The following is a 26778-nucleotide window of genomic DNA, read 5'->3' as shown; positions in this document are numbered from 1 at the left end:
GACAAACATTCCTCGTGCCCTCCACCATTTCTTCCATACCTCTCATTGATGCCCTTCCTTCTACAGCATCTCCAGCACTGCTTGCAGAAGAGGAGGAAGCATTGCACTGCCCTACCTAAAGAACTGCCTCCTCCCCCTCCCCTGCAAGTGGTGCTGTAGACAGGTAAGGCAGTTTGGTGCTACCCTTTCAAGTTTCAGACTATGAATCAAGTAGTCAGAGGTGGAAGTTCCTGGCACTTTTCCCAAAGTGATGCAGAAAACAGGAATTGTAGAAAAAGTAGGAAAAACAGAAAATTGGTTAGATTAATTTTATCCTTTGGAATCCAACCGATTTTATTAATCTTACAGTCTGTAGACCCATGCTATTCTATAGTATATAAAAGAATATATATACACAGATGGAATATAGGTAATGAGTTTTTCATAAACTTAATTTGTTTGGAGGAGCATACCTTTTTTTCCTCCTATTTTTCTGTTGCCAAGTTAGCCTTTCTATTTTAAAATACTTGTGATAAAGGATCAAAGTTGGGTTTTACTCTCTGAAAATGACAGAATGAAAAAACTGACAACCGTATTTCTACCTGAAAAGTGATACCCAACTATGAAAGTCAGAAAGTCTAAGACCCACTATTCTAGAAGATGATACGAAATTGGACTATTAGAAGTTGCTCACTTTGGAGTTAGTTTGAGGGATGATTATGTAGTTGCTTAGAGCAGCAAAATTTGTAGTACTGTGTACCTTTGTAAATTCCTAGCTTTCAGAGTTAGTTTAGAGAATTGAGATTTTTAAAAATTTGAACTAATAGTCATCTTAATTCCACACTAGAAGAGACCCAGATTTCCCAGGCAGTCACAGCTGATTAAAGCCTGCACAGTTCATATTTAGTCTAAATTATATTCTCAAAGTTGGGCCAAAAGCAAATTTGAAAAAGAGATGTCAAATGAGTTTGAGGTTTTACTTTGTAGCGCATGTTGGTTTTGAGTATTGGGAAATTGCCTTTTTATTTTGAAAGAACAAGTTTAACTTGAGAAAAGAATTCAGCCTTTTTTCTGAATTTTTTACTCTAGGTTCCATTTAGTAAGAATGTTTATTACCTTTACTTGAATATGTACTAGAAAAAACTAAAATTTTATCAGTTAATTATAGATATCAAGGAAATAATCATCAGAATTCATTGTATATAATTTTTAATTAGATCATTAATTTCTGCTCTGTAAATAGTCCCTTGAATACTCTTTTCGGACTATGAAGTGTTAACTATGTCTTCCTTAAAATTTTGTGGTTGCAGTGATAGTACTACGTAGATGTGTATACCAATAATATAAATTCTTCTGAATTATGATTATGTATACAAAGTACAAATACAACAGCATCAATATCTATATAATCCAATAATGGCTTTATTTTTTTATCCTTACTTTTATCACCTGATTTTTTGCCAAATTTTTACATTAAATACATTGTTTTGAGTTAGGATAATTAAATAGTAAATAGAATTTAAGAAATCCTTTCCTAAATTTAAATATATGGTCACATTTTTAACTCCACAGCATACTTAATGCAAGTAATTAAACTGTTCAGTTTGATCTAGTTTCTGCTCTTTAGAAATTTCAAAGCACTACTGACATGAACAAGTAAATACTATCTTTGTGTTTTAAAAAACTGACCCCTAACTAAACTCTTAATATTAATGACAGTACTTTTGATTTATATGTTATTAAGTTATAGTGTATGGTGTAGCAGCAATCAGGTAAGGATTAGTGAGGCTTTTTTTCTGTTTTGTAATTTGTGAAATTTTAGAAACAAACTTAAATAATAAAAAACTTAATAGAAGAATCTATTGGTAGATTTATTTATGTGTGCAATATCTTGGGTCCTATATTCAGAAAAACATCTTACAAGATTATTGGGAAAAATCCCTTCAGAATCATAACTGCATTTAAAATTAGTAGATTTTTAAAAATATCCAAAGAAAGGGAGTTCTCTGATGGCCTAGCGGGTTGAGGCTCCTGCGTTCTCACCACTGTGGCTCTGGTTGCTGCTGTGAGGCATAGGTTCAATCCCTGACCCAGGAATTCCCACATACTGCCTTTGTGGCAAAAAAGAAAAAAAAATACAAAAAAAAAAAAAAAAAAAAAAAAACCCAAGAGAGGACCTGAAATAAACATTGCAACTCTCATTTAAAAAAAAAAAAAAGAGAAAAGAAAAAAAAAGAAACAAAGAAATACAGTGAATACAGTGTAATACAAAGAATGCTACAATAAATAAATAGGAATCTGGGGGAGCTCCCACCATGGCACAGTGAGTTAAGGATCCCACTGCAGTGGCTCTGGTCACTGTGGAGGCATGGGCTCCATCCCAGGCCTGGCACAGTAGGTTAATGGATCCCATCTTGAGAATTCCTGCTGTGGCACAACAGGGTGGGGGGCATCTCTGCAGCACCAGACACAGATTCAGTCCCTGGCCAGCCCTGTGGGTTAAAGATCCAGTGTTGCTACAGCTGTACCATAGATCAGATCTATGGCTTGGATCTGACCCTGGACTGGTAACTCCATATGCTGGAGGGTAGCCCCTCCCAAAACAAATATGGGGTTTGGTTTGTTTTGTTTTGCTTTTTAGGGCTGCACCTGTGGCATGTGGAAGTTCCCAGGCTAGGAGTCAAATCGGAACTTCAGCTGCCATCCTATTCCACAGCCACAACAACGTCATATCCAAGCCACGTCTGCAACCTACACCATAGCTCATGGCAACACCAGATCCTTAACGCACCGAGCAAGGCCAGGGATAGAATCCGCATCCTTGTGTTCATAACCCGCTGAGCCACAACCAGAACTCCTAGTTATCTTTTCTTGATCTCACTTTTTCAAATCATTTTATAAAATAGGATGATTGGATTAGTTTTTTTTTTCTGTGACATACAATTCCAAAAACTCAGTAAAGTTGGAAAAACAGAGTGATTAATAAAAACATCCTCAGAAAATTAAGTTTTTCTCTAGAAGTGTCCATTTATTCATATGATATGGATGTTATTAAATCTGGCTGAATGAGGACTAAGGAGATTTCATATTCTCCAAACATTTTATATTGAACCACTATTAGCTGGTTACTAGGTTGTTTCAGTTTATCCATTTTTCATTTATAATTTCTATATAGTTTATAGTTTACTGTATGTCTTTATTTATACTACTTTTATTTAACAAAAGTCTTATGAAATGTCTTTTGAATGAATATAGTCATCTATTGCTGCATAAAAAATAACCACAAAACATAATAGCTTAAAACAGTAAAGAAGTTCCCATTGTGGCTCAATGGTTAACGAATCCGACTAGGAACCATGAGGTTGCGGCTTCAATCCCTGGCCTTGCTCAGTGGGTTAAGGATCTGGCATTGCCATGAGCTGTGGTGTAGGTTGCAGATGCGGCTCGGATCCTGCGTTGCTGTGGCTGTGGTATAGGCCAGCAGCTACAGCTCCAATTAGACCCCTACCCTGGGAACCTCCATATGCCGAGGGAGCGGCTCAAGAAGTGGCAAAAAGACCAAAAAAAAAAAAAAAAGTAGATAACTAATATAACACTTTTTGTGACAAATCGTTCATTTACTCTGAAACATTTGCTTTACCAGTTGAGGTAGTTCCTTAAGTTTATTAAATGTAATTTGAAATTTCCAATAATAGTATTTTCCTTGTCTTAAAATTGATGTGCCAGCCTTAATATTTTAAGATTCAATTCAGTATATAGTCATCTTTTGTCTTTTTTTTTTTTTTTTTTTTAAGGGCCGCACCCGCAGCATATAGAGGTTCCCAGGCTAGGGGTCGAATCAGAGCTGTAGCCTCTGGCCTACACCACAGCTACAGCAACACAGAATCCAAGTTGCATCTGTGACCTACACTACAACTCACAGCAATACCAGATTCTGAATCCACTCAACGAGGCCAGGGATCAAACCTGTGACGTCATGTATTTTAGTCAGATTCATTTTCTCTGAGCCACAATGGGAACTCCATTTTTTTTGGTCTTTTTTTCAGGGGGTGGGTATGTAGTCATCTTTAATGAGGTATAGTTTAATCCATATTATATTGGATTCCATATAACAGCAGTGTTGCAATTATACCAACTTTTATTATTAATTATTTCCAAAGTAAATAAAAGGTCTACAAATTGAACAAAATTATATTTATATTTTTCTTTTTTTATAAAGTATTTCCATGAACATTAGTAAGTACATTGGTTTTGTGAGAATTCTTATACTTTAAATTTTAAATCAATATTGTCAGATATGTAAATCAATTTTGTTAGCATTGAAACATGTAGGGACAACACTTAAAATACTTCCAAAATTGCATAGTGTAGGCTGTATTTTTTTTTTTTTTTTCTAATTTTTTAGGGCCCACACCTGCGGCATATGGAGGTTCCCAGGGTAGGGGTCGAATCGGAGCTATAGCGGCCGGCCTACACCACAGCCACAGCAACGCAGGATCCGAGCCGCATCTGCACACACAGATGCAACAACACAGCTCACAGCAAGGCCGGATCCTTAACCCACTGAGCAAGGCCAGGGATTGAAGCTGCAACCTCATGGTTCCTAGTCGGATTCGTTAACCACTGCGCCATGACAGGAACTCCTTAAATTTCTTTCTCCTTACAAATATCTTCTTTGTTTGAATTTGTCATCATATTATGACTTTTTGTTGTTGAGAAATAGTTTGATTTTTTTTTTTTTTTTGTCTGTGCCTGCCTCATTAGAAAATTCCTGGGCCAGGGATTGAACCCACAGCACAGCAGTGACAGCACCAGAACTTTAATTTGCTGAGCAACCAGGGAACTCTGAGAAATAGTTTTTATGATTACTTTAATGACCAACCATTCCAGCAAGTCAGTAAGCCATTTATTTACATAAAACGTTGCTTTGAAATGATCTAGTTTGTTTTAGGAGTTCTCTTGTGGCACCACGGGTTGTCACTGCAGCAGCTTAGGTCACTGCTGTGGTGTAGGTACAGTCCCTGGTCCAGGATCTTCCACATGCCATGAATACAGCCAAAATTAAATTTTTTTAAATGACACAGTTTGTTTCATTTTTTTCTATATTATTTCCCTCCTTTAAATTATGTCCTGGAGTTCTCTGCTGGCTCAGTGGGTTAAGGATTTGATATCGTCCAGGGTTGATCCCTAGCCCTGGAACTTCCACAGGCCATGAGCTCAGCCAGAAAAAGAAAACTAAATTGTGTCCTTAAATTCAGTTCCCAGGTACCCTTTTTTACCAGGAGTACAATAATCACATGATTTTAATAAGAAATTAAAGGTTAGACTAAGTAGCTAATTATTGGTATTAATTTATGAAAGTGTTTTTTCTTGCTCTCCTTTTTTTATTAGGTGAGTGTGGTCCAAGATTCAGTAAATATATCAGGACATACTAATACAAATACTTTGAAGGTGCCTGAATGTCGACTAGCAGAAGATTTAGGTAATCTCTGGGAAAACACAAGATTTACAGATTGCAGTTTTTTCGTGAGAGGACAAGAATTTAAAGCTCATAAATCTGTACTTGCAGGTACTTTCTACTTTTGGGTAACCTACTATGTTTCTTTCATAAATTTGTGCATTAAATAATGATGCTTAATCTTGTTACAGCTCGATCCCCAGTTTTTAATGCAATGTTTGAACATGAAATGGAAGAAAGCAAAAAGGTAAACATAGTTTAAAGGGCTAATATTTAATTTGTATAAATGTAGAATAGTGGAATGTATATTTTAAAAGTAATGGTGCATGTTCTTACTATGATTTTAGAAAGAAAGATGGGGAAATGTGTTCTATAGTAGAAAAGAAGAGATAGCTTAATGTGGGTGAATATCCCAAATAACAGCTATTTTGACACCCTTCTGGTAGCAAAATAAATGGGTAGTTTTTATCTAGAGGGTAGCTATACAAAAAGATGTTCTAGTCCATAATTATTTGAGAGTTCTCCAGTTAAGATGTCTATTCTTTGTTTCTAGACTTTATGAGTTGATTTTGGGATTTGTCTTCTAGGACAAAAATAATGCCTACATTGTTTTTACCACTATTATAAGGGGATATTTATTAGATTTAATAAAGGACATAAATCATGTCACTATTAGTATACATTAAGTGTAATCCAGGTATTGATTACCTATTTGGTTTTCCTACATATTTCTCTTGGACCTGTCATTTTGAAATGAAGTCAGATTAAAGACCAGAGGTGGCTTTTTGCTGGTTGCATTCCATGTGAGCCTTACTGCTCCAAATGGGTAACTCCTGAGTTGATTTATGTGACTCAGCTTTATTCTCCCTGTAGAACCTAGAGGCTACAACAAGAATAACTGCTTTCTTTCCTTTGATTGTTAGTCTGGGCCAGTAGTATGATCAGTCTTGTGATCAATGATGTCAGATGTTATTGTTAGCAAAGGATCAAAAAATTTAGGTATTGTTTAGCGTTAGATATTTAGATATTCATCAATCTCAAGAGAGAAACCAAATACAAAGATACAGGAGTAAAAATGCAAGTAGTCTTCTTTGGACTTGAGTATGTCTCAAGCAAAGAGGTAAGGTGCAGTAGATAATATCACATGCCATTTTTTAGAAGAGTTCTGAGAGAGTAAGCTCTGTTATGATCTCAAATACCTGACCCTATCTTTACTTAAAGCTGGGACTAGAACTATTGGTTATAGGGTCTTAGGCATTGTATTATGACCTAAATTTTTTCAACAAAGAAAAAATTAATTACCATCTTCCTCTAAGAGAGAGATCAGAAACTGAATATAGATGCATTTTGTTTGGCTTTACAGGGTTTGTGGTTTGGTGTTTTTTGTTTGTTTGTTTTTGTTTTTTTGTTTTGTGTTTTGTCTTTTTTCTTTTTAGGGCTGTACCCGCGGCATATGGAGGTTCCCAGGCTAGGGGTTGAATTGGAGCTACAGCTGCCGGCCTATTCCAGAGCCATAGCAATGCCAGATCTGAGGCGAGTCTGCAACCTACAGCACAGCTCACAGCAACGCCGGATCCTTAACCCACTGAGCAAGGCCAGGGATCGAACCTGCAACCTCATGGTTCCTAGTCGGATTCATTTCTGCTGGGCCACAACAGGAACTCTGGGTTTTTGTTTTTGTTTGAACTCTTGTTAATTGAGAAATTGGGGTTTATATTCCTACATGGTAGTGCTTGACTAAGTGTGCTTCTTCTTAAGACTTGCCTGTTTCACTTTGCCTGCTTAGCTTACTGAAGATTTGCCTACCTCAATTTTAAAATAAACTTTAGGAGTTCCAGTCTTGGTGCAGCAGAAACAAATCTGACTAGGGACCATGAGGTTGCGGGTTCGATTCCTGGCCTCACTCAGTGGGTTAAGGATCCGGCGTTGCTGTGAGTTGTGGTGTAGGTTGCAGACGCGGCAGATTGGATCTGGCATTGCTGTGGCTGTGGCGTAGGCCAGCAGCAACAGCTCCAATTAGACTCCTAGCCTGGGAACCTCCATATGCCACAGGTGCGGCCCTAAAGAGACAGAAAAGACAAAAAATTAAAAAATAAAATAAACTTTAATGTATATTTGAGTTGTACAGTACATGAGTACTGATTTGGGGCTTTTAAATTACTGTCATAGTTTGGCTTTGGTTTATTTGTGTATGTATTCTTTAAATATAACTCTTTTGTGTTGTTTTTATACCAGAATCGAGTGGAAATAAATGATGTAGACCCTGAGGTTTTTAAAGAAATGATGAGATTCATTTACACAGGGAAAGCACCAAACCTTGACAAAATGGCTGACAATTTGTTGGCAGCTGCAGACAAAGTAAGTAATTAGGTCTTAAAGAGCTGAAAAATGTCCCAAGCTTGATGTATCTAGAAAACTATCCTCAAATGAAAACCCCCAATAATTTGAAATATTGAAATAATTTATCCTATTTATGGAGAGCTCTTGAGAGTATTAAATAACACACAATAGGATAATATGGAAATGAAATTTTTTTTTTAATCAGTAAGACATGAAAATATCTTGGGCCAATTTAGAGTATATAGAAGAAAGGGGAGATTAACTGTAGACTCAATAGTTTTGAGCGTATTTTTATTCTGTTTTATGAAAACACACAGAGCATATATAATTTATTGCAATTTTCAGATAGACTCAAGGTAAAGTGCATGACCTTTAAATTTTAAAATGCCCTTATAATAGCATCAAAAATATTAAATATATAGCTGTAAGTCTGACAAAAGATGTTCAAAACCTGTATATTGAAAGTTATACTGCCAAGAGAAATTCAAGTAGATCTAAATAAATGGAGAGAGAAATCTTGTTCATGGGCTAGAAATCTTAACATTGTTAAAATTTCAATTCTCATTTGATGAGTAGAACCAACATATGCCTACCAAAATCCTAGCATGAGGTTTTTTTGTTTTCTTTTTTTTAGGGGGGAGGAGGGTTGACAAGCTGATTTGAAAATTTATAAGGACCTGAAGTAGTCAAGTAATTTTGAAAAAAAAAAATAATCAAAGTGGGGAACTCATAAAACATCAGTATTTAAGACACTGTTGCATTGATGACAAGAGACAGACAACTCTAAAATAGTACAGAAATAGACTGTCACATGTATGAATTTTTGATAAAAGTGCAAACAAAGACAATTCAATGGAGAAAGGATATAGTCTTTTCAATAAATGGTGCTGGAGGACTTGAATACCCTATGCCCAAAAAAATGAACAGTGATTGAACTCATTTGAAAAAAAACTGTGTACGTGAACTTCACACCATATACAGAAGTAGCACAAAATGGTTTATTATAAAGCTAAAAGTCTAAAACTTCTAGAAGAAAACATACGAGGAAGTCTTCATGATCTTATATTAGGCAGAGACTTCTTAGCTATGACACCAAAAACATAATACATAAAAGGAAAAATGATAAATTGGATTTCAGTGAAATTTAAAACTTCTTTTCTTCAAAAGACACAGGAGACTAAAAAGAACAGCCACGGACTGGGAGAAAATATTTGCAAAGCATATATTTGATGAACAGCTTTTATCTAGAATATATCTGATAAAGGACTAATATTCAGACTATATAAAGAACTCTCAAAACTCAGTTATAAGTAAACAATGTTATTTCTAAAAATAAAAATATTTGCACAGACACTTCCTAAAATAATTCCATAAAGTATATCAAAAGGTGTTTAACATCATTAGTTATTCAGTTTATTAATATAAATTGATCGTTCCACTTATAGAAGACTCCTGAAAATACAGACTGTAGCAGTAGAAAACAAAGGTGTTGCCTGAGGTGGTCTGAGAAAGAAGGATTACAAAAAGGGTAGAAGGAAACTTTGGGGAAAATGAATATGTTTGCTATCTTGATTTAATGGTGGTTATGTGACTATACAAACTTATCGAAGTATAAGTTAAATGTGTTCAGTTTATTGTATGTCAGTTATAACTCAGTTTGTCAGGATGTTCTGATAACATATATACTAATAACTAAGTTTTTAATGGTTATGAATATGATTTGTTTAGCCTTATTCTTCAAGATTAAATAGCCTTATTCTTCAAGATTGAGTAGTGACAGCCTAAGATTAATTATGCATTGTACTGGGTGGTGTTTAAAATAGTGGAACAGAGAAATATATTAAGAGTATTGAATAATAAGTTACCTTTAAAAAATAAAACTGCTTTTCACAAAAAGAAATTTCCTAAAAAAATTAGTCTTTCTCTTGAATGCATTAATTCATGCTTTCTTTATGTTTAAAATAATTTAAAGACTTTTAAAGTACCCTCAAAGTGTAATGTGGTTTAACTTCATTTTCTAAGTTACAAATTTTATGTATTTAAAAAACTTGGTAGTTTGAGTAAATGTTTAATGTTTATACTTTTCTTTTGGATAGTATGCACTGGAACGGCTGAAAGTCATGTGTGAAGAAGCTTTGTGTAGTAACCTCTCAGTAGAAAATGTTGCTGATACCCTTGTCCTTGCAGATTTGCACAGTGCAGAACAGTTGAAAGCACAAGCCATAGACTTTATTAATAGGTAAGCTATGCTTGTATTTCAGTGGGCATGACACCTTCAACAATTTTTCTACCGGACTTTTTCTTAAGTGTGTTTAAATCTTCAATGCAGGTGCAGTGTACTTCGACAGCTTGGGTGTAAAGATGGGAAAAACTGGAACAGCAAGTAAGATAACATCAGTTTCTGACTTAAAGTTGATCTGCATACATGAAATTAAGTGTTTGCATAGCCTTTTTTTCATCTATAATAAGTATGAATCCAGATATTAACTTACATTAAGCAAACTGCCAGTTTAAAAAATAATAATTTGACTACTTAGTGGATTCTTGAGGCTATGCTCCCTTGTAGATCAGCTTCTAATGTGAACTGGAACGGACAGTCTAATTTCTCAAGCACATGTGTTCATGTAGTATATAGCTAGCTGAGTCCAAGTATTTCAGTGGCTACTTGAGATCCTATCCCTGCCCCTTGAGAAAGCATTTCTAAAACTCTGGGAAATATCCATTTTATCCTATGAGGAATGTACCTAGATTTGCCTAGAAAGTCTTTACATTCAAATGCTACCCACTGCTTCTTAGGGTAGCCAAGTACCTTGCATTACATGCTATATTAGGTTAATTGCCTAGCATTTCAGAAATGGTACAATTTGATCTTTCCTTTCCCTGGTAAAACTACACGGAGTGGGGTAGTTTTGACATTTTTCTGAGCCTGCACCTTCAGAATGTGACATAACTATTAGAACTTAGTCCCTTCTTTTTTCTTATTCACTCATGTTTAGAGTGACTTGTTCACTTGTCACAATTACCCAAAATCAAAAAGAGGAGTCAGTAGGTTGAAGAGTTTGCCTCTGCTTTTGATTATTTTTTCTCTGTAAATCTTTAAATTCTATTTTTGCAAATTATCAAAAGTTGCTATAAGAAAGTGGTGGGGGGAAACACTGTTAGAGACAAGAAAATGAATATTTGACTTATTTCCCTTTGCCTTCATCTGTTTTGAGAGGTATGAATGTGGTTAACTAAATTTTTAACAGTTCGTGAATTCTGCTTTCTGAAAGTAAATATTAGTGACTAAGATATTAGTCATTCTGTATATTTGTCAGTATGTGATAATATGTTATCATCATGGTATGTGGTCCTAAGAAAAAAATCAAATGACAGTTTTGTAATTCTTTGTCCTTAGCCATTTTTAAGCTCTAGTTTTATTCTATTAAGAAAATATTTTACATTGTATAACTTTTTGATTGACAAAAAATATAAGCTTATTTTATATCCCCTAAAGAAGCTGTGTTATATGTAGGGCCCTTCAAGAGACATTTGTTGAATAAATGAAAATGTCAGGTATGTTAAGAAGTTATCTATGTGATTCTAAACAACTAGTTAAAATTATAAACATATTGGTAATTTGATGTCAGGCAAATTTTTTAAAAATTGTTATTAGCTACCATTTGGTTGAGCAAACATTTATCTAGCATCTATTGTGTTTCAAGTACCATGCTAGAGTGCTGCATATAAAAACAATTATGAGGGAAAATCCTTGTTCTTTGGAAATTTATCTGATGAAAGAAACTGATCCATAAATATATCATTTTATTATAATATGGTAAGTAAGGTGATAAAGAAGTTTATGTATGTTCAGGACACTTGACTAAGGCTGTAGGTTTAGGAAGAAGGTAACTGAACTGAGTCATAAAACATGAAAAGGAACTAGCCACAGCTAAGAAGAAAATGGCATTGCAGACAGATAGGATAGAATCAAAGTATAAAAGCATAAAGCAGTATTTGGTCATTCATTTGATAAATATTTATTTTTATTATATGGCAAATTACCAAGGCACTGTGCTTAGTGCAAAGAATAAAACGATGAATGTGACAGATGTTTTTCCTGGCTTCATGGAGTTTATGATTTAGCAGGAGATAGATAGGAATTAAACAGTAGTTGAAATAAAATGTAGTAACAGGTAAGGTAGTGCGTATCCATTTAACCATATAGCAAAGGGACCCAGCCTAATTTAGGGTTCTTTTAAAATATTGTTGTATAAATGAAGACCTGAAACATTAGTTGGAGTTTCTCTGATGAAGAAGAAGGAAGAGGGAGTTCCTGTTGTGGCGCAGCAGAAATGAATCCAACTAGTAACCATGAGGATGAGCTTTTGATCCCCGGCCTTGCTCAGTGGGTTAAGGATGCCGTGAACTGTTGTGTAGGTTACAGACATGGCTCAGATCCCAAGTTGCTATGGCTGTGGCATAGGCCAGCAGCTGCAGCGCTGATTTAACCCCAGCCTGGAAACTTACATATGCCATGGGTGCGGCCCTAAAAAAAAAAGAGGCAAGAGATGGGAAAGTATATCCCAGGAAAAGGCAATAAGGTTTGCAAAGTTTTGGTGATGAGAACAAAAATAGAGAATTGGGATAGGGGTGAGGAGTTCTGTGAGAAGCTGGAAAAAGAAGGCAGACATCTGTTCACAGAAGGTCATCTGAGTAATGTTGGAGCTTTCAGACCTATTCAAAGAGTAACAGACATCCGGTAAAAGGTTTTGGTGTAAGTAGGGTAGGGCATGATCAGGTGTATGTTTTTAGCACTCTCTCCGGTTGCAGGGTGGCGAATAGATTGGGGGGAAGTTGAGGTGGTGGTGGTAGTTGAACAAGGTTATAAGTAGGTTGGCCACCAGTTGGAAAGTTACTGGAGTAGTTCAGGCACAAGATGTAGGGTAAAATTAGACCTGGTGTCAGTGAGGCTAGCAGGAAAAAATATTTTGAATGGTCAGTCTATAATATTTGGATATTATTCGGATGGTGAGTGGGTACAAAAGAGAGAAGACAGCAGACAAGGAAGGATACTTGTATACTGGCAACAGTATACTGCCTTGTGTTACTAAGGCAGCCTGGAAGCTGGTTTGAGAGGAACAAGATAAGGGAGTGAAGACAGATTAGCAGATGGTTGTGATAATTCAAATGTGAGATGATGTGGGCCTTAACTAGGAATTCAGGATACCTTTGGATATTAAAATAGGGCTTTGATGATTGATTAGAACAATGACTCCCAGCTGTTTGACTTTAATCACTGGATGACAGTGAAAGCATTAGCTGATTAGAAATAAGGAAGGAGGAATTTGGGGCTTGGGAAAAGACGTTGGGTTCTTATCTGACAGTCCCAAGTTTATGGGTCTCCAAGCACATCCAAATAAAAGAGAACAGTGGTTGGGAACAAACCTTGTAGAAAGGCCTGAGATTTAGCAAATCAAGTGTTTATCATCATTGAATATATTACTGTTGCCAAGAGTGGATGAGTTAAGATGAGTAATGAATGTTAAGGGAGAAGAGTAAGGGCAAAACTTGGAAACTGAGAGAAAATCTGCCAGTAAGAGCCAGGGAGAAGAGCTCTTGAAAGAGTGGGTACAGAAATGGCAACAATGAGAGTAGAGCTGCGGAGACAATTGTCACACACCTCAGGAGAGTAGAGCTGCCAGAAAAATTGAATAGTTTTAGTTGCAACAGAAAATATCAGGTAAAGATATTTTAATGAACTCAAAATTGTTTGAATACATAGAGAGGCAGACAGAGTGTTCCACAATGTTTTGAAATCTGTAAATTTTAAAACAAAATTTGACTGTGCAACAACCCATTTTGAAAAGCACTCTTTAGTAAACATCTCTTCATTTTATTTTTCAGCCAAGCAGCGGACATAATGGAAACATCAGGGTGGAAGTCCATGATTCAGTCTCACCCTCATTTGGTAGCAGAAGCCTTCCGAGCGCTAGCATCTGCACAGTGTCCACAGTTTGGTATTCCACGAAAACGGCTAAAACAGTCTTGAAATCTTCCACGAACTGTAGAAAAATGGAATTGACTTTTACTCCTCCAGGTCCAGAAGGATTCTAGTACACAAACCATAAGCAAGAGTTGTTTCTGTTGTCTTGTCCACAGAACAGAAGCTGAAAAAGCATATTGCTTGCATTTCAGGTGGATAATTTATGGTTTATTCTTCAGCTTTAAATTAGACTGATTATACTCTAATTCACTTCAAGGCCTTAAATTATCTTCAATGACTTCTCTTGTTCATATAATTACTTTAATTTTTTTATTGTGCCTTGTCATTGTGACCAAGGCTATGCAGGATTGCACTAGCTCCATAATGCAGTAATATCAATAACTGAAGATACTTAGTTTCAAAAAGATCTTCCATTAGTTTGAGAAAGGCAAATGAATTTTTTAGGGTTTGTCCTATGCTATCTTTTAGGGTTTAAAACAAGGTTCTCCTTATAAAAGCACTTGTATTGGAGATTACTGTAATGTCTCCAGTCTAAGTTCTATAAATACAGGAGAACCTGCTTACCTTCAAGGTAAGTTATGGCAATACACTGCTTCAATTCTAACTTATTTTTCATTTCAGGGGGCAAATATGCAATGAGTTGGCCCAAATTTTTAGTAAAATTTGTGATGTTTGTATGTTAACTGTCCAACTACTAAGAGAAGCATAACAAACCTTTGCTTGTGTTTCTTTGTGAGTTTATCCAAGTTTACAATGATTAAGAACTGATTTCAGTAAGAAGAAAGCATGTTTTATGCTGAATTAATTTCTTTAAATTTATAGTGACATACATTTATATGAAGAATTCTGTACATGTTAAAAGTAAGGATGACCAAATGTAAATTTAATGGGTGGGCCAATTAAGATATATATGCACTTTTAATGTGTAACTTTTGTATGCTGAATGGTACTTTTTTTTTTTTGCTTTTGAGGAAATTAATAAGGTATAATTAACTGTCTTAACTTTGGAAAAAAATTTTTTAAGACAGATGGAGGCAACTGGGGTGTTTGTGATAACAGATAAGAACGATTTTCTTCATTATAGTTAAGTTGGTTTGGATTTCAGATATTCATTATTGAATTAACTCCTGTTTTATCATACTTTGGAGAAGGCACCTGAACAGTAGATGAATCCTGGCCAGTCTGTACTCCTAACAACAATGAACTGGTATTATTTGCAGACAAAAGGAGAGAACCCTTAGAAATATGTCAGATTACACTCTAAAACCTATTTTCATCCCTAGCTTTCTCCTTTCTGTCTCAGTTACTATACCAACATTATGGATGATGTTGAAATTCTGCATAATGTGAACAGGATAAACTATTTATAAACTGCTTTTCATGGGCCAGTTCTTTATTATAAATGAATTTTAGCTTTAAACACATAGACATCTTCAGTTTTTGATAGCTCTGTTCACAGCAGAGGTCTGTTCTGGTGCAGTGTCCTGGAGAAAGCAGGAGCAATCAGTGTCAAATCACTGCATTTTTTTTTTTTTTTTTTTTTGTTAATCAGTGGCAGTATGCTTCTTGGGCAAGATTTATGTATGACCACAAAGGGAAAAGGTGTCACTGGAAAAGAAAAAAATGCATATACCTCTGTATTTGCATATATAATGTTATTTCCAGATAATTGGAAAACTCCCCTTAAGGTAGAAGAAAGATTCTTCCACGTGAATGGACTCCATCCTATGTAAGAGTATTATAGGGAGCAGAAATTACTTCTTTAACTTCATTATAAGATTGAGCCCTTTAAATTTACAATGTACAATTTAAAAACACATGCACATACACACACACTTCAAGAATTTAAGATTTTTGCCAAGGGAGTTCCCCGGTGGTCTAGTGGTTAGGATTTGGCACTTTCACCACTGCTGCCCAGGTTCAACCCCTTGTCTAGGAACAGAGATCCCACATCAAGCCACTGCATGCCATGGCAAAAAAAAAAAAATTGCCAGGGTTTTATAAGAAAACAAGGCTATTTTATTCCTCAGGCTATAGAATTTTATTGTCATGTATCAAAAAAGAAAGGTGTATCCATTTTTATCACATGCACACAGGCACATTGTGAATTAATTCACTGCTTGAATCTACATTTCTAACCATAGTGACTTCAGTAATAACACATAATGAACATTTCAACTTACCCTTATTTACTTAGTGTTTTTGCAGCTCTGAAGGGTTTTATTATAAAGTTTGGTTTTTTTTTTTTTTTAGTTTTAGTAGCACATTTTGTACCAAAAATGTCAAACACTGTGCTGTAAGAAGATCCACATTTGTAGAAATGTCCACTTCTCAGATAATATAATGCCTATTATACTAACAGAATCATATGATCGTTGATTTATTTTTTTATTTATTATGTATATTTTTGGTATTGTGGGTTCTTGAGGCAGTGATACAAAATGTTAATGTATTCTGACATGAGTGCTCTAATAGCCTTTTTTCTTTCATTTTTAAACTACACACATTATTTTCAGTAGGCACAGACTTTGTCCAGAGCAATGTTGCCTTTTGAACTATAAGCCTGTTCCTGTTTCCCTTTTGTCGCCTAAACAGAGCTTTTTCTTAGAAAAGTAGTAACTGGTTTTAAATGTTGAGTATTATAAAAGTAACCATTGGAAAGCTGTTCTTTAGATTGAGATACAGAAACACTATATTTGTGCCTTTTTCATTTTTAATTTTATCTTGTATCGATACTTGGAGCACAAATATGAAGGTGCCATAACATTATGGCCTGCCATTGTTACCTCCTTGAATACTCATGTGTCATTGTCTTGAAATAGTAATTGGAGATCCTTGCATGTATTACGTGGTATTTTGGGGGTGTGCGTGTGTGTGTGTGTGTGTGTGTGTGTGTGTGTGTGTAAGTGTATGTGTGTTCACGTACTTATATTCACTTGGACTTGTGTGTGATATGTTCAAAAGAGTGAATTTCTTAAAATAGGACTCAGTTAAATGTTGAAAGTTTAGATTAGTTGAAATGTATTCCATTTAAATGTGCTTTTGGGGGGGTAAATTGAGAGGAAATTATAATTCTCAAAAATGTGACCAATTTACTGCATGATGAAATGTGAAAACAGTGCCTTTTTAGGACATCAGTTTTAAAATTAAGTTTTAAAATATTAACGAAGATCTTTTAAAAGGTGTCATGAACATTCTTGGTTTATTTTTAAACTAGACCTAAGTTAGAGCTTAAATTGCCAAAAGTATAATGACTAATTTATTTCCCCGTTTAAGTTTTGCACAAATTCAGAACCTAAGCAGAATTCTTTATGAAGTTGTAGATCATAGATGCTACCAAGTGTTACTAAAAGAGAACACTAGGGACTTTGGTAAGTTGTTTTGTTAAAATCCAAGTCAACAATCTTTTCTCAAAGCCAAGTCTACTTAAAGAGGTGAGTTATTCTGAGTTGGATGTTCATGCTCTTTCATGGATAAAGTAAAAATATTCAGTGTATTCTTGCAGAACAAGGTGGATGGGTGGATTTTAGTGTTTTCGGATTACAAAGACAGCACTTTCAGCACACTTAAGAGTATTTTGCAAACCTCTTTTATACAGATTATGAGCTCTACTTTGTTTAAATGTTAAATGAAATGATGTAAATTTTAGGTCCAGCTGAACAAATATTGAGTGCCTACCATGCAAGACTTCCTCTTCACTAGGAATGAAATCACCACACCGTGTCTTCTGTTTGCAATATGTGAACTTTGTGTTTGAAAAGGAATTCTTATATTTAAACCTTTTTCTGTTGTTGAGAGTTTATCATTGTATACTGTAACCCAGTTAATTTTCTTTCAGTTTTTTAGAATGAAGATATAACTTAAGTGAGTCCCAATTTTGAAAATAAAATTCTGCTGGAATTATTTAAAAATTAGTTCTGGGGGAAATTAATTTTCAAGATTAAAATGTGTAAAGACTTATATTGAACTTTTCAGCCTCATTTTTAATCAGCTGATGTCAATGATGAGATACATACTTTGTATCTTGTTGCTGAAAATATTTTTTGCATTTCAGCACGTTGAGTTAAAATAAAAGTTGTTACTACTTATTCAGAATTAGTTGCTTTGTGTTTATTCGAAAAGTATGAAAAATTCTTTTTCAACTTACTATGATGCTCTACAGAAACAGCCATGTGTTTGATACAATAACTTGCAGCATTATGCATAATCATCTTTTCTACATAGGAAGCTACTGGGGTTTTTTCTTTGAAACCTACTAAAGACTTATTCCTTAACTCTGAGATACTACATGTACATGCACTTTAATATATGCATATCAATATCAATAACATAGCAGTATTGAATGGCTTATGCTAATTTTATATAATTTAATGTAGCACTTAAAAGAGCACCTTTCCTGGAGTTCCTGTCCTGGCACAGCAGAAACGAATCTGACTAGGAACCATGAGGTTTCAGGTTCAATCCCTGGTCTCACTCAGTGGGTTAAGGATCCAGCATCGCCTGCTGTGAGCTGTGGTGTAGGCTGGCAGCTATAGCTCCAATTAGACCCCTAGCCTGGGAACCTCCATATGCTGCAGATGCAGCCCAACAAAAGACAAATAAATAAGTAAATAAAAGATCACCTTTCCCTGGTCCTCCTACCCTTTTTTTTTTCTTTTTACAGCCGAATCTGTGGCATATGGAAGTTCCTGGTTTAGGGGTTGAATCAGAACTGCAGCTGTAGGCCTACACCATAGCCACAACAATGCCAGATCCAACCAGCATCTATGTGTGTGACCTGTGCTGCAGCTTGTGGCAACACTATACTAAATCCTTAACCCACTGAGCGAGGCCAGGGATCGAACCCACAACCTCATGGTTACTGTCACAGATTCGTTTCCGCTGAGCCACAAAGAGAACTTCCTCCTACCCTTTCTTAATTTCAGGCTGATCGTTTGCTGCTATCAAAAAGCAAATTTGAGGTAGTGTATTCCTGGACCAGTTTAGTAACAATAACATAACTAGTGCTTTAAAATTATGGCCACAGTGCCAGAAATGCACAATGAAAACCTTCAGTGTACCCAACATACACATACACACTGAATTATCCTTAAAAGAATAAAAGAAGTGTTGAAATACTTAAAATATTACCTATACAATTACAGTAGGCTAGGAGAAATGGTCATATTCTAAACTAAATGAACTTCATGTAAACCTCTGCCTTACTCAGCAGCAGCCAGCATCCTTAATACTTTTGTTTTAAAACTTAGGATACTGTGTTTCTGCTGCTCTCAGAATCATTTGTTTCTAAGAGAAGGCCAAGACTGGCATTTGCTTTGCTCATTATTTTTAAATAGAGGACATTGGTAGAAATCTTTCACATCATATATTGTTGTGGACTTCTTCTGTACCAGGGAAGTTTGCATGCATCTGCAGAGGATAGTAGCAAAAAAGTTCATCCTTCCCTTTATGAGTACTTCCTTTCCACCTCTCCCTCTGTCTCTTCACTTCAACTCATAATTCCTCTGTAAAGGATTCCAGTGTATGCCTGGTCCAGCCTGTGACGTCAGAACCAAACAATTCCTATGGTATCTAATCTTACCCTTTTTGTCCAAATTCAAACCAGGCCTTATGAGATAAATGCAAAGAAAAAAATGTTGGAATTTAGCAATAACAATCTCAGTGCCTGCACACACCCACACAAAAAGGCAACTTCTATCCTGAGGACTGTGATATTACTGCCATAGTAATAATAGTGGAAGGTTTTTAGCATGCATAGTTTATAAAGTGCCCACAAAATGTGCACTTATGAAATATGTCATTATGAAATTGGACAAAAAATGAGGAAAAATGAAAGTGGTAGGCAATTGAAAAAGTAGTGAAATTAGATGCATTAAACTTGATAAAAATCAGAAATGATAAAGCAGAAATTTGAAGATTCAGAAATATTCCCAGATAACAAGCACAGGGATAGAGAGATGAAAATAAAGATGATTCCATTTAATTTTTATCAACAATTAGTTTAATGGAGTGCCAGGCACGGTGCTGAACTTGTTTATACTGACAAACAAGTTATAAATGGCGCATGTCTTTGAGAAGTCTATATTATTGAGAAAGCACAATTATATAATACACGCATGTGAACTGTGATAGGAAAACAAAAAGGACACCTAATCCGGAGTGGGGGTAGAGAGCCTCCCTGAGGAAGTGATGTGAATTTTAAATTGAATGGAAGTTAGGCAGCTAAGGGGTGGTAGCTTTCAACCCCAATGGATTGTGTGTTGGCCAAGGTTTATATGGAACATACAGGAATAAAAATGAGTATGGCTATATCCCAGTGAGTAAAGGGAAGAGAAGTGTCATGTTGTAAACCAGTTAGCGAAGATCATGATTTTTTTGTAAAGATCTTATTAGAGGAGACGAACCTAACCTATGATTTTAAGTCGCGCTTTGTCATGATCAAGAATCTATCAATCTTGGGAGTTCCCATCGTGGCACAGTGGAAACAAATCCGACTAGTATCCATGAGGATGCGGGTTCAATCCCTGGCCTTGCTCAGTGGGTCAAGGATCCAGCGTTGCCATGAGCTCTGGTGTAGGTCGCAGACATGGCTTGGATCTGGCATGGCTGTGGCTGTGGCGTAGGCCAGCAACTGTAGCTCCTGGGAACTTCCAGAAGCTGCATCTGTGACCCTAAAAACCAAAAAAAAAAAAAAAAAGAAGAAGAAGAAAAAAAAGTCTATCAGTCTTCAAATGGACTGGAGGGGAGCTAGAGGAGAGGGGACATCCTCTTAAAAAGTGAGCGACACTAGTGTTTTCTGCTAGCCTAGGGGCCCTGGGATGGAGACAAAAAATTGAGAGATACTTAAAAACATACCTGAGGGAAATGTAAGAACACAGTAAAAGTATGTAATACTCAAACTTAGGAGAATCTGGCACATTGGAGTCTTGATCTGATCCATTCCTCCTGGGCTTTAAGGTTTTAGGCTGAAGGGAGAAATGCTTTCTTTAATCATAATTATATGATTGAACCCTTATTCTAAGATGCTGTGATGGTAAAACAAATGCAAATACAGGCCTTTACTCTTATGCACTTTGGTCATAGATCTGTAGAGAAACAGTCATGGATCAATAATTATCAGTCTTGGAGTTCCCGTCGTGGCGCAGTGGTTAACGAATCCGACTAGGAACCATGAGGTTGCGGGTTCGATCCCTGGCCTCGCTCAGTGGGTTAACGATCCGGCGTTGCCGTGAGCTGTGGTGTAGGTTGCAGACGCGGCTCGGATCCCGCGTTGCTGTGGCTCTGGCGTAGGCCGGTGGCTACAGCTCCGATTGGACCCCTAGCCTGGGAACCTCCATATGCCGCGGGAGCGGCCCAAGAAATAGCAACAACAACAACAACAACAACAAAAAGACAAAAGACAAAAAAAAAAATAATTATCAGTCTTGCTGGATGAATGAAAAACAAATTTTGGAGTTCCTGTCATGACTCAGCAGTAATGAATCCAACTAGCATCCATGAGGACTCAGGTTCGATCCCTGGCTTCACGCAGTGGGTTAAAGATCTGGCGTTGCTGTGAGCTGTGGTGTAGTTTGCAGACGTGGCTCAGATCTGGTGTTGCTGTGGCTATAGTGTAGACTGGCTGCTACAGCTCTGATTTGATCCCTAGCCTGGGAACTTCCATATGCCATGGGTACAGCCCTAAAAAGAACAAAGAAAAAAAAAAAAAAAAAAGGCTTTTTAGGGCTTTTCCAGCTGTATATGGAAGTTCTCAGGTTAGGGGTCAAATTGGAGTTGCAGCTGCAGGCCTATACTACAGCCACAGCAATGAGGGATCCAAACCTCATCTTCAACCTACACCACAGCTCAAGGCAACAAGGGATCCCGACCCACTGAGAACTAACTTAGCAAGGCCAGGGATCAAACCTACATTCAAATGTCAGATTCGCTTCTGCTGAGCCACAATGGGAACTCCCAAACTTTTGACTTAGTTGATTTTCTCTGTTATTAGTCCATTTCCTACTTCATTGATGTCCTCTCTTACCTTTATTACTTATTCATCCTCTCTTTGTTTAAGGTAGAAACTTAGATTTTTTATTCTTACATTTTTCTTATTTTCTAGTAATCATGTAAAGTTACTGATTTTTCTCTAAACACTGCCTTAATTACATCTTAAAAAATTTTTTGTATTTTGTATGTTCATTATCACTTGTTCAAAATATTTTCTAATATCCCTAGTGATTTATTCTTTGGCCTATGGGCTTACTTCATATATTTGGGGTGGGGGGTATAGGTATTATATTTCTGTTGATTTCTAGCAAATCTATGTGGTCAGAAAATACACTCCATATGATTTCAGTAAATTGGCATTTATTGATACCTCTTTCACAGCACAGAATGTGATCTATCTTAATGAAGGTTCCATATGCATTTGAAAAGAATATTTTCTGCAGTTGTTGAGTACTATGTGCTATAAATGACATATTAGGGCAAGATGATTGGTAATGTTCAAGCCTTCTATATGTTCACCAGTTTTTGTCTACCTATTTTCTAGCAATTCTTTTATCTTCATAAAATATCTTTATCTCTAGTAATACTATTCCCTTTGAGGTCACTTTGATGACTAATATTTTCACATCAGCTTTCTTACATGGTTTTCAACCTTTATCTTTTCCATTTTTTTACTTTCAGACTGCCTCTGTCTTGTAAATAGCATATCGGTAGATCTTGCTTTTGTTCCATTGTGAAGATCTCTGCAGTTTACTTGGAGTTTTTAGTCCATTTCCAATTAATGTGATTATCGATATGTTTGAGTTTAACTCTTCCGTCTTGATATCTGATATTTATCTCATCCATTTGTTTCTCTTTTCTTCCTTGCTGGCTTTCTCTTAAGGGAATCGCATGTTTTAATATTTCATTTTACCTTCTATATTCAGATCTTCTATACCTTTACTAATTTTTGTTTCTTTTTTTTATTCAGTAGGTAAACATTCTGAGAGAGGGATATTCATCTCCATATTACCAACCATAATAGTACATTTATTTCTCCTTTCACTCCTGTCAGTGTTACTTCTTGTATTTGAAGTTTCTTTTCATTAGATGCACATACACTTAGGATATTTATGTTTTTCTAATGATTTAATCTTTTTATCATAATAAAAGTCCTCTTTATCTCTGATGATACTCTTTGTCTTGGAGTCTACCTTAGTAGTATTAATATAGCCACACCAGCTATTTAAAGCTTATAATTAGCATGTTGCATGTATTTCCCCCATCACTTTCATCCTATTTGTGTTTTTATATCTAAAGTGATTTTCTGTAGACAACATATAGTTTCATCTTACTTTTTTATTTAGTCTAGTAAGTTATGCCTTTTAATTGGTGTTTGTCAACTAAAAATTACATGTTACATTATGTAATCACTGATATGTTTGAATTTACATCTACTTCCTTTACTTCTTTTCTGTATTTTTCTTCCTTTTTTTTTTTTTTGTTCCTCTGTTGCTTCTTTTCTGCTCTTCTTGTAGTTTTTTTTTAATGTTTTTAATATTTATTTCCTTTGTTTACTTTTAAAGCTATACTTCTTTGCGTTTTAGTAGTTGTTTTAGACTTACAATACATATCCTTAACCCATCACAGTCTACTTATAATTAATGTTGCATTATTTCGTGTAAGCTCTACAAAAGTACAACCATTTAACTTCGTTTATTGCTTCTGCCATCTTTTGTAGCAGTCTTATCATATATTTTATTTCCACATACATTATAAGCCCTATAATATCATGTTGTAGTTCTTATTCTAGACAGTGTATTTTAAAGAAATTGAAAGAAGGAAAATATTTTCTATTTACCCTCATATTTACTATTTCAATGCTCTTTACTTATTATAGATCTGAGTTTCCATCTACTGTTTTTGCACTTATTTAGAGAGTTCTGGAGAGAGTTTGTGGATAAGTTAACGATTGATAACTAGAAAACTAAGTAAATACACAAACAAAAATATTTGTCAACTCTGGGAAACTAAGAGTTCTACAGAGAGGAAATGCAATCAGATCATATTACGTGGCTCAACTGGGAATAGTGTTTTTACACTGAATATTGCCATAACCACAAACTCTGATTCTATGCAAACTCTGATTTTAAGCCCTTAATCTTTCTTAGTGGGAAATTGATAATGTCTAGACAGTGAAAGGATGCTCAATCCAAGCCATATGATCAGAACTTGGGTCTGCCAGCCAGCTGTAGTTTCCTGCCCTCAGCACACACAGATTTATTATTATTATTTTTTTTTTTTTTATTTTCCCACTGTACAGCAAGGGGGTCAGGTCATCCTTAGATGTATACATTGCAGTTACAGTTTTTTCCCCCACCCTTTCTTCTGTTGCGACATGAGTATCTAGACATAGTTCTCAATGCTATTCAGCAGGATCTCCTTATAAATCTATTCTAGGTTGTGTCTGATAAGCCCAAGCTCCCGATCCCTCCCACTCCCTCCCCCTCCCATCAGGCAACCACAAGTCTCTTCTCCAAGTCCATGATTTTCTTTTCTGAGGAGATGTTCATTTGTGCTGGATATTAGATTCCAGTTATAAGTGATATCATATAGCACACACAGATTTAATTCAATAATGGGATCAGTATCACTCGGTGGAATCCTCTAGTGCTTACCAATTGTGTGTTTAGGGCAAAGTACTTAAACTCTGAGGTTTTTGCCCCACTTTTTAAAATGTTAATAACTCTGTTACCTTATAGGAATGTTGTGAGGGTCGAATGATGGAGTAGGTGTGAATGCAGCTCTCACAATGACACATGTGCAGGCACATACTTCGCTCCAGAGCACAGTAGCTCTCATTACCACCGCAGGATCAATCAGTAGCTCAAACATCAACTCGTCTAAGTTTAAGGAAACTTGCTTTTTTAGAGAATCATTTGGAGTTCCTGTCATGGCTCAGCAGAAACGAATCTGACTAGCATCCATGAAGTTCGATCCCTGGCCTTGCTCAGTGGGTTAAGGATCCAGAGTTGCCATGAGCTGTGGTGTATGTAGGTCACAGACATGGCTCGGATCTGGCATGGCTGTGGCTGTGGCCATGGCATAGGCCAGCAGCTGTAGCTCCGATTACACCCCTAGCCTGGGAACTTCCATATGCCATGGGTGTGGCCCTAAAAAGACCAAAAAAAAAAAAAAAAATTTAACTTTTCAATTCGACAATGGGCCATTAGTTTAAGGTTCTGATGTGGGAAATGTGAAAACAAAATGGAGAAAGATGAGGCTAATATGGAAATTTAGGAAAATGGAGAGCTGGAGGTTGGAAACCAAAAGAAGAGTGTGAGAGCAATTGCGGAACAAAGATGCTAAGGTCCTAACTGGGGTTGATGGCCATTTCCAAACTGTCCTCATGTGACCAGTGCGTAAATATTGGTTTACCAAGGAGTTAATAAAGCTTCTGCTTCAAAGCCCTCAGTTGCCCAGATGAGTTCCTTCCAAGGCTCTGGGACAGATTTTGCTAATGCAATTGCATATTCTTGTGTTTTCATATTTGCAAAATAAGATGTTTTGACTGCAATTGGTTAAGACTGTTGCCTCTTTCACTTCAACTTTCTAACACTCTCCCCTTGGTGGTGAGGGTGTGGGAGGTGGGGAGTATTGGAGTGGCTCTAGGCATTTTAAGGCTCCAAGGAAATATAAGTTTGGAAAACACTAAGTTCTGTGGTACCTATGAAGGATCACAGACATCCCTATACAGTTAATTATTGCTAGCTGTCTGGTGTGGAAATGACTTCCAGGAATAATCCTACTACCCATCATCCCAATTTCCTGAAACAATGTAGAAGAAAGTACAGGGCCAGGTGCTGCATTGTGATACAAACATATCCTTCTACAACTGGCATTGAAGTAATATGGGTGATAAAGGAGAAACAGTATTTGAAATGTATGGAGTCACATAGCCTGTGAAAAATTCTTCCAACCCTCAACGTGTAAATTTTCAAGAGGTGAATTGAGTTCTCATTAATATCTAGGAAAAAAGCAGAAGTTGTGATCTGTGAGAACATAGGACTTTATACCACAACCATTCTTTCTTGATGGAATGTGTGTAAAATGTATCAAAATATCTGTATAGGGCACAAAACCTGTAGCAGTATTACAGATTTGGTACAACTGAGTATGAAATCATGTTTTATGTATTTCAACATAGCGCATCTCATTACCAACAAGTTGTGAGGCTGAACTTTTTAGGGAAATCTATCAGTATATTTTTTTCTTTTTAGGGCTGAGCCCATAGCATATGGAAGTTCCCAGGCTAGGAGTCAAATTGGAGCTGCAGCTGCCGGCCTACACCACAGCTCACAGCAACGCCAGATCCTTAACCCATTTAACAAGGCCAGGGATCTAACCCGAATCCTTCTGGATAATGGTCGGGTTTGTTACTACTGAGCCACAATGGGAACTCCTAAAAACTATTAGTATTGTAACACAAATTTCACCAGCCATATTTCAGACTGAATTATGTTTCTGTCACTTCTTTAGAGCTATTAGAAAAGTTTCAATATGAAAAAGTGTTCAAAAGTTATGCAAATTGTAGGAAAAAGAGAAGGATAGTATGTTAGGCAATTCACTAATAAAAATGTTTCTATTGATTCCGTGATGTCTATATCAGGATTTTAAGTGTGATTTATTGTGATTTCTCATTCAAATTATTCACTTTCCTAACATATTTTGCAATAATTAATTGTTGTTTTTTTTCCTAAAGTGCCCTCTCCCCACAAATTGTGTAAACTTCAAACCTCACAAAACCTGACACCACCCTAGACAGATAAGTAGTACAGGACAGAACAGTTTTTCTGTTCACTCCTGATATTAGTTCACTCCTGACGCCACTGAGAGCTTCCAGTTAATCACTAAACTCAAATGAATCATTCCACAGATGGGGATACTCTCAGAAATTGACTTTTCTTTTAGTACCTAGCTACGGACTCTTAATTCTCCGTAATGAATCAGCTGCCTCCTAGAGCAGATGTTGGCCAAAACCTTTGGG

The 26778-nt window shown here is 36.1% G+C and overlaps 1 protein-coding gene across 11 annotated transcripts in view; it reads left to right on the top strand.

Annotated features, from left to right (window-relative positions):
- The window catches only part of SPOPL (speckle type BTB/POZ protein like), a 73624-nt gene extending 55769 nt beyond the window's left edge, over nt 1-17855 (top strand). For 3 of the 11 annotated variants that reach the window (XM_013983943.3, XM_021075289.2, XM_085001343.1), the window contains exons 6-12: nt 67-163; nt 5371-5548; nt 5629-5684; nt 7673-7795; nt 9874-10016; nt 10107-10160; nt 13664-17855. In XM_013983943.3, coding sequence (XP_013839397.1) covers nt 67-163; nt 5371-5548; nt 5629-5684; nt 7673-7795; nt 9874-10016; nt 10107-10160; nt 13664-13808 — 796 coding nt within the window. In that variant the 3' untranslated portion in view covers nt 13809-17855. The remainder of the gene's footprint in view (nt 1-66; nt 164-5370; nt 5549-5628; nt 5685-7672; nt 7796-9873; nt 10017-10106; nt 10161-13663) is intronic. The other 8 variants (XM_085001341.1, XM_085001347.1, XM_001924688.7 and 5 more) reach the window with 3 other exon arrangements.
- The last annotated feature ends 8923 nt before the right edge of the window (nt 17856-26778 follow it).

The sequence above is a fragment of the Sus scrofa genome, chromosome 15, assembly GCF_054392235.1.
Source record: "Sus scrofa isolate SSC_HxYL_T2T_F1_AM1 chromosome 15, Sscrofa_HxYL_maternal_Yorkshire_Landrace_v2.0, whole genome shotgun sequence".
NCBI lineage: Eukaryota > Metazoa > Chordata > Mammalia > Artiodactyla > Suidae > Sus > Sus scrofa.
Note: the sequence above shows the minus strand (reverse complement) of the source record. Positions and strands in the feature narration are given on the sequence as shown.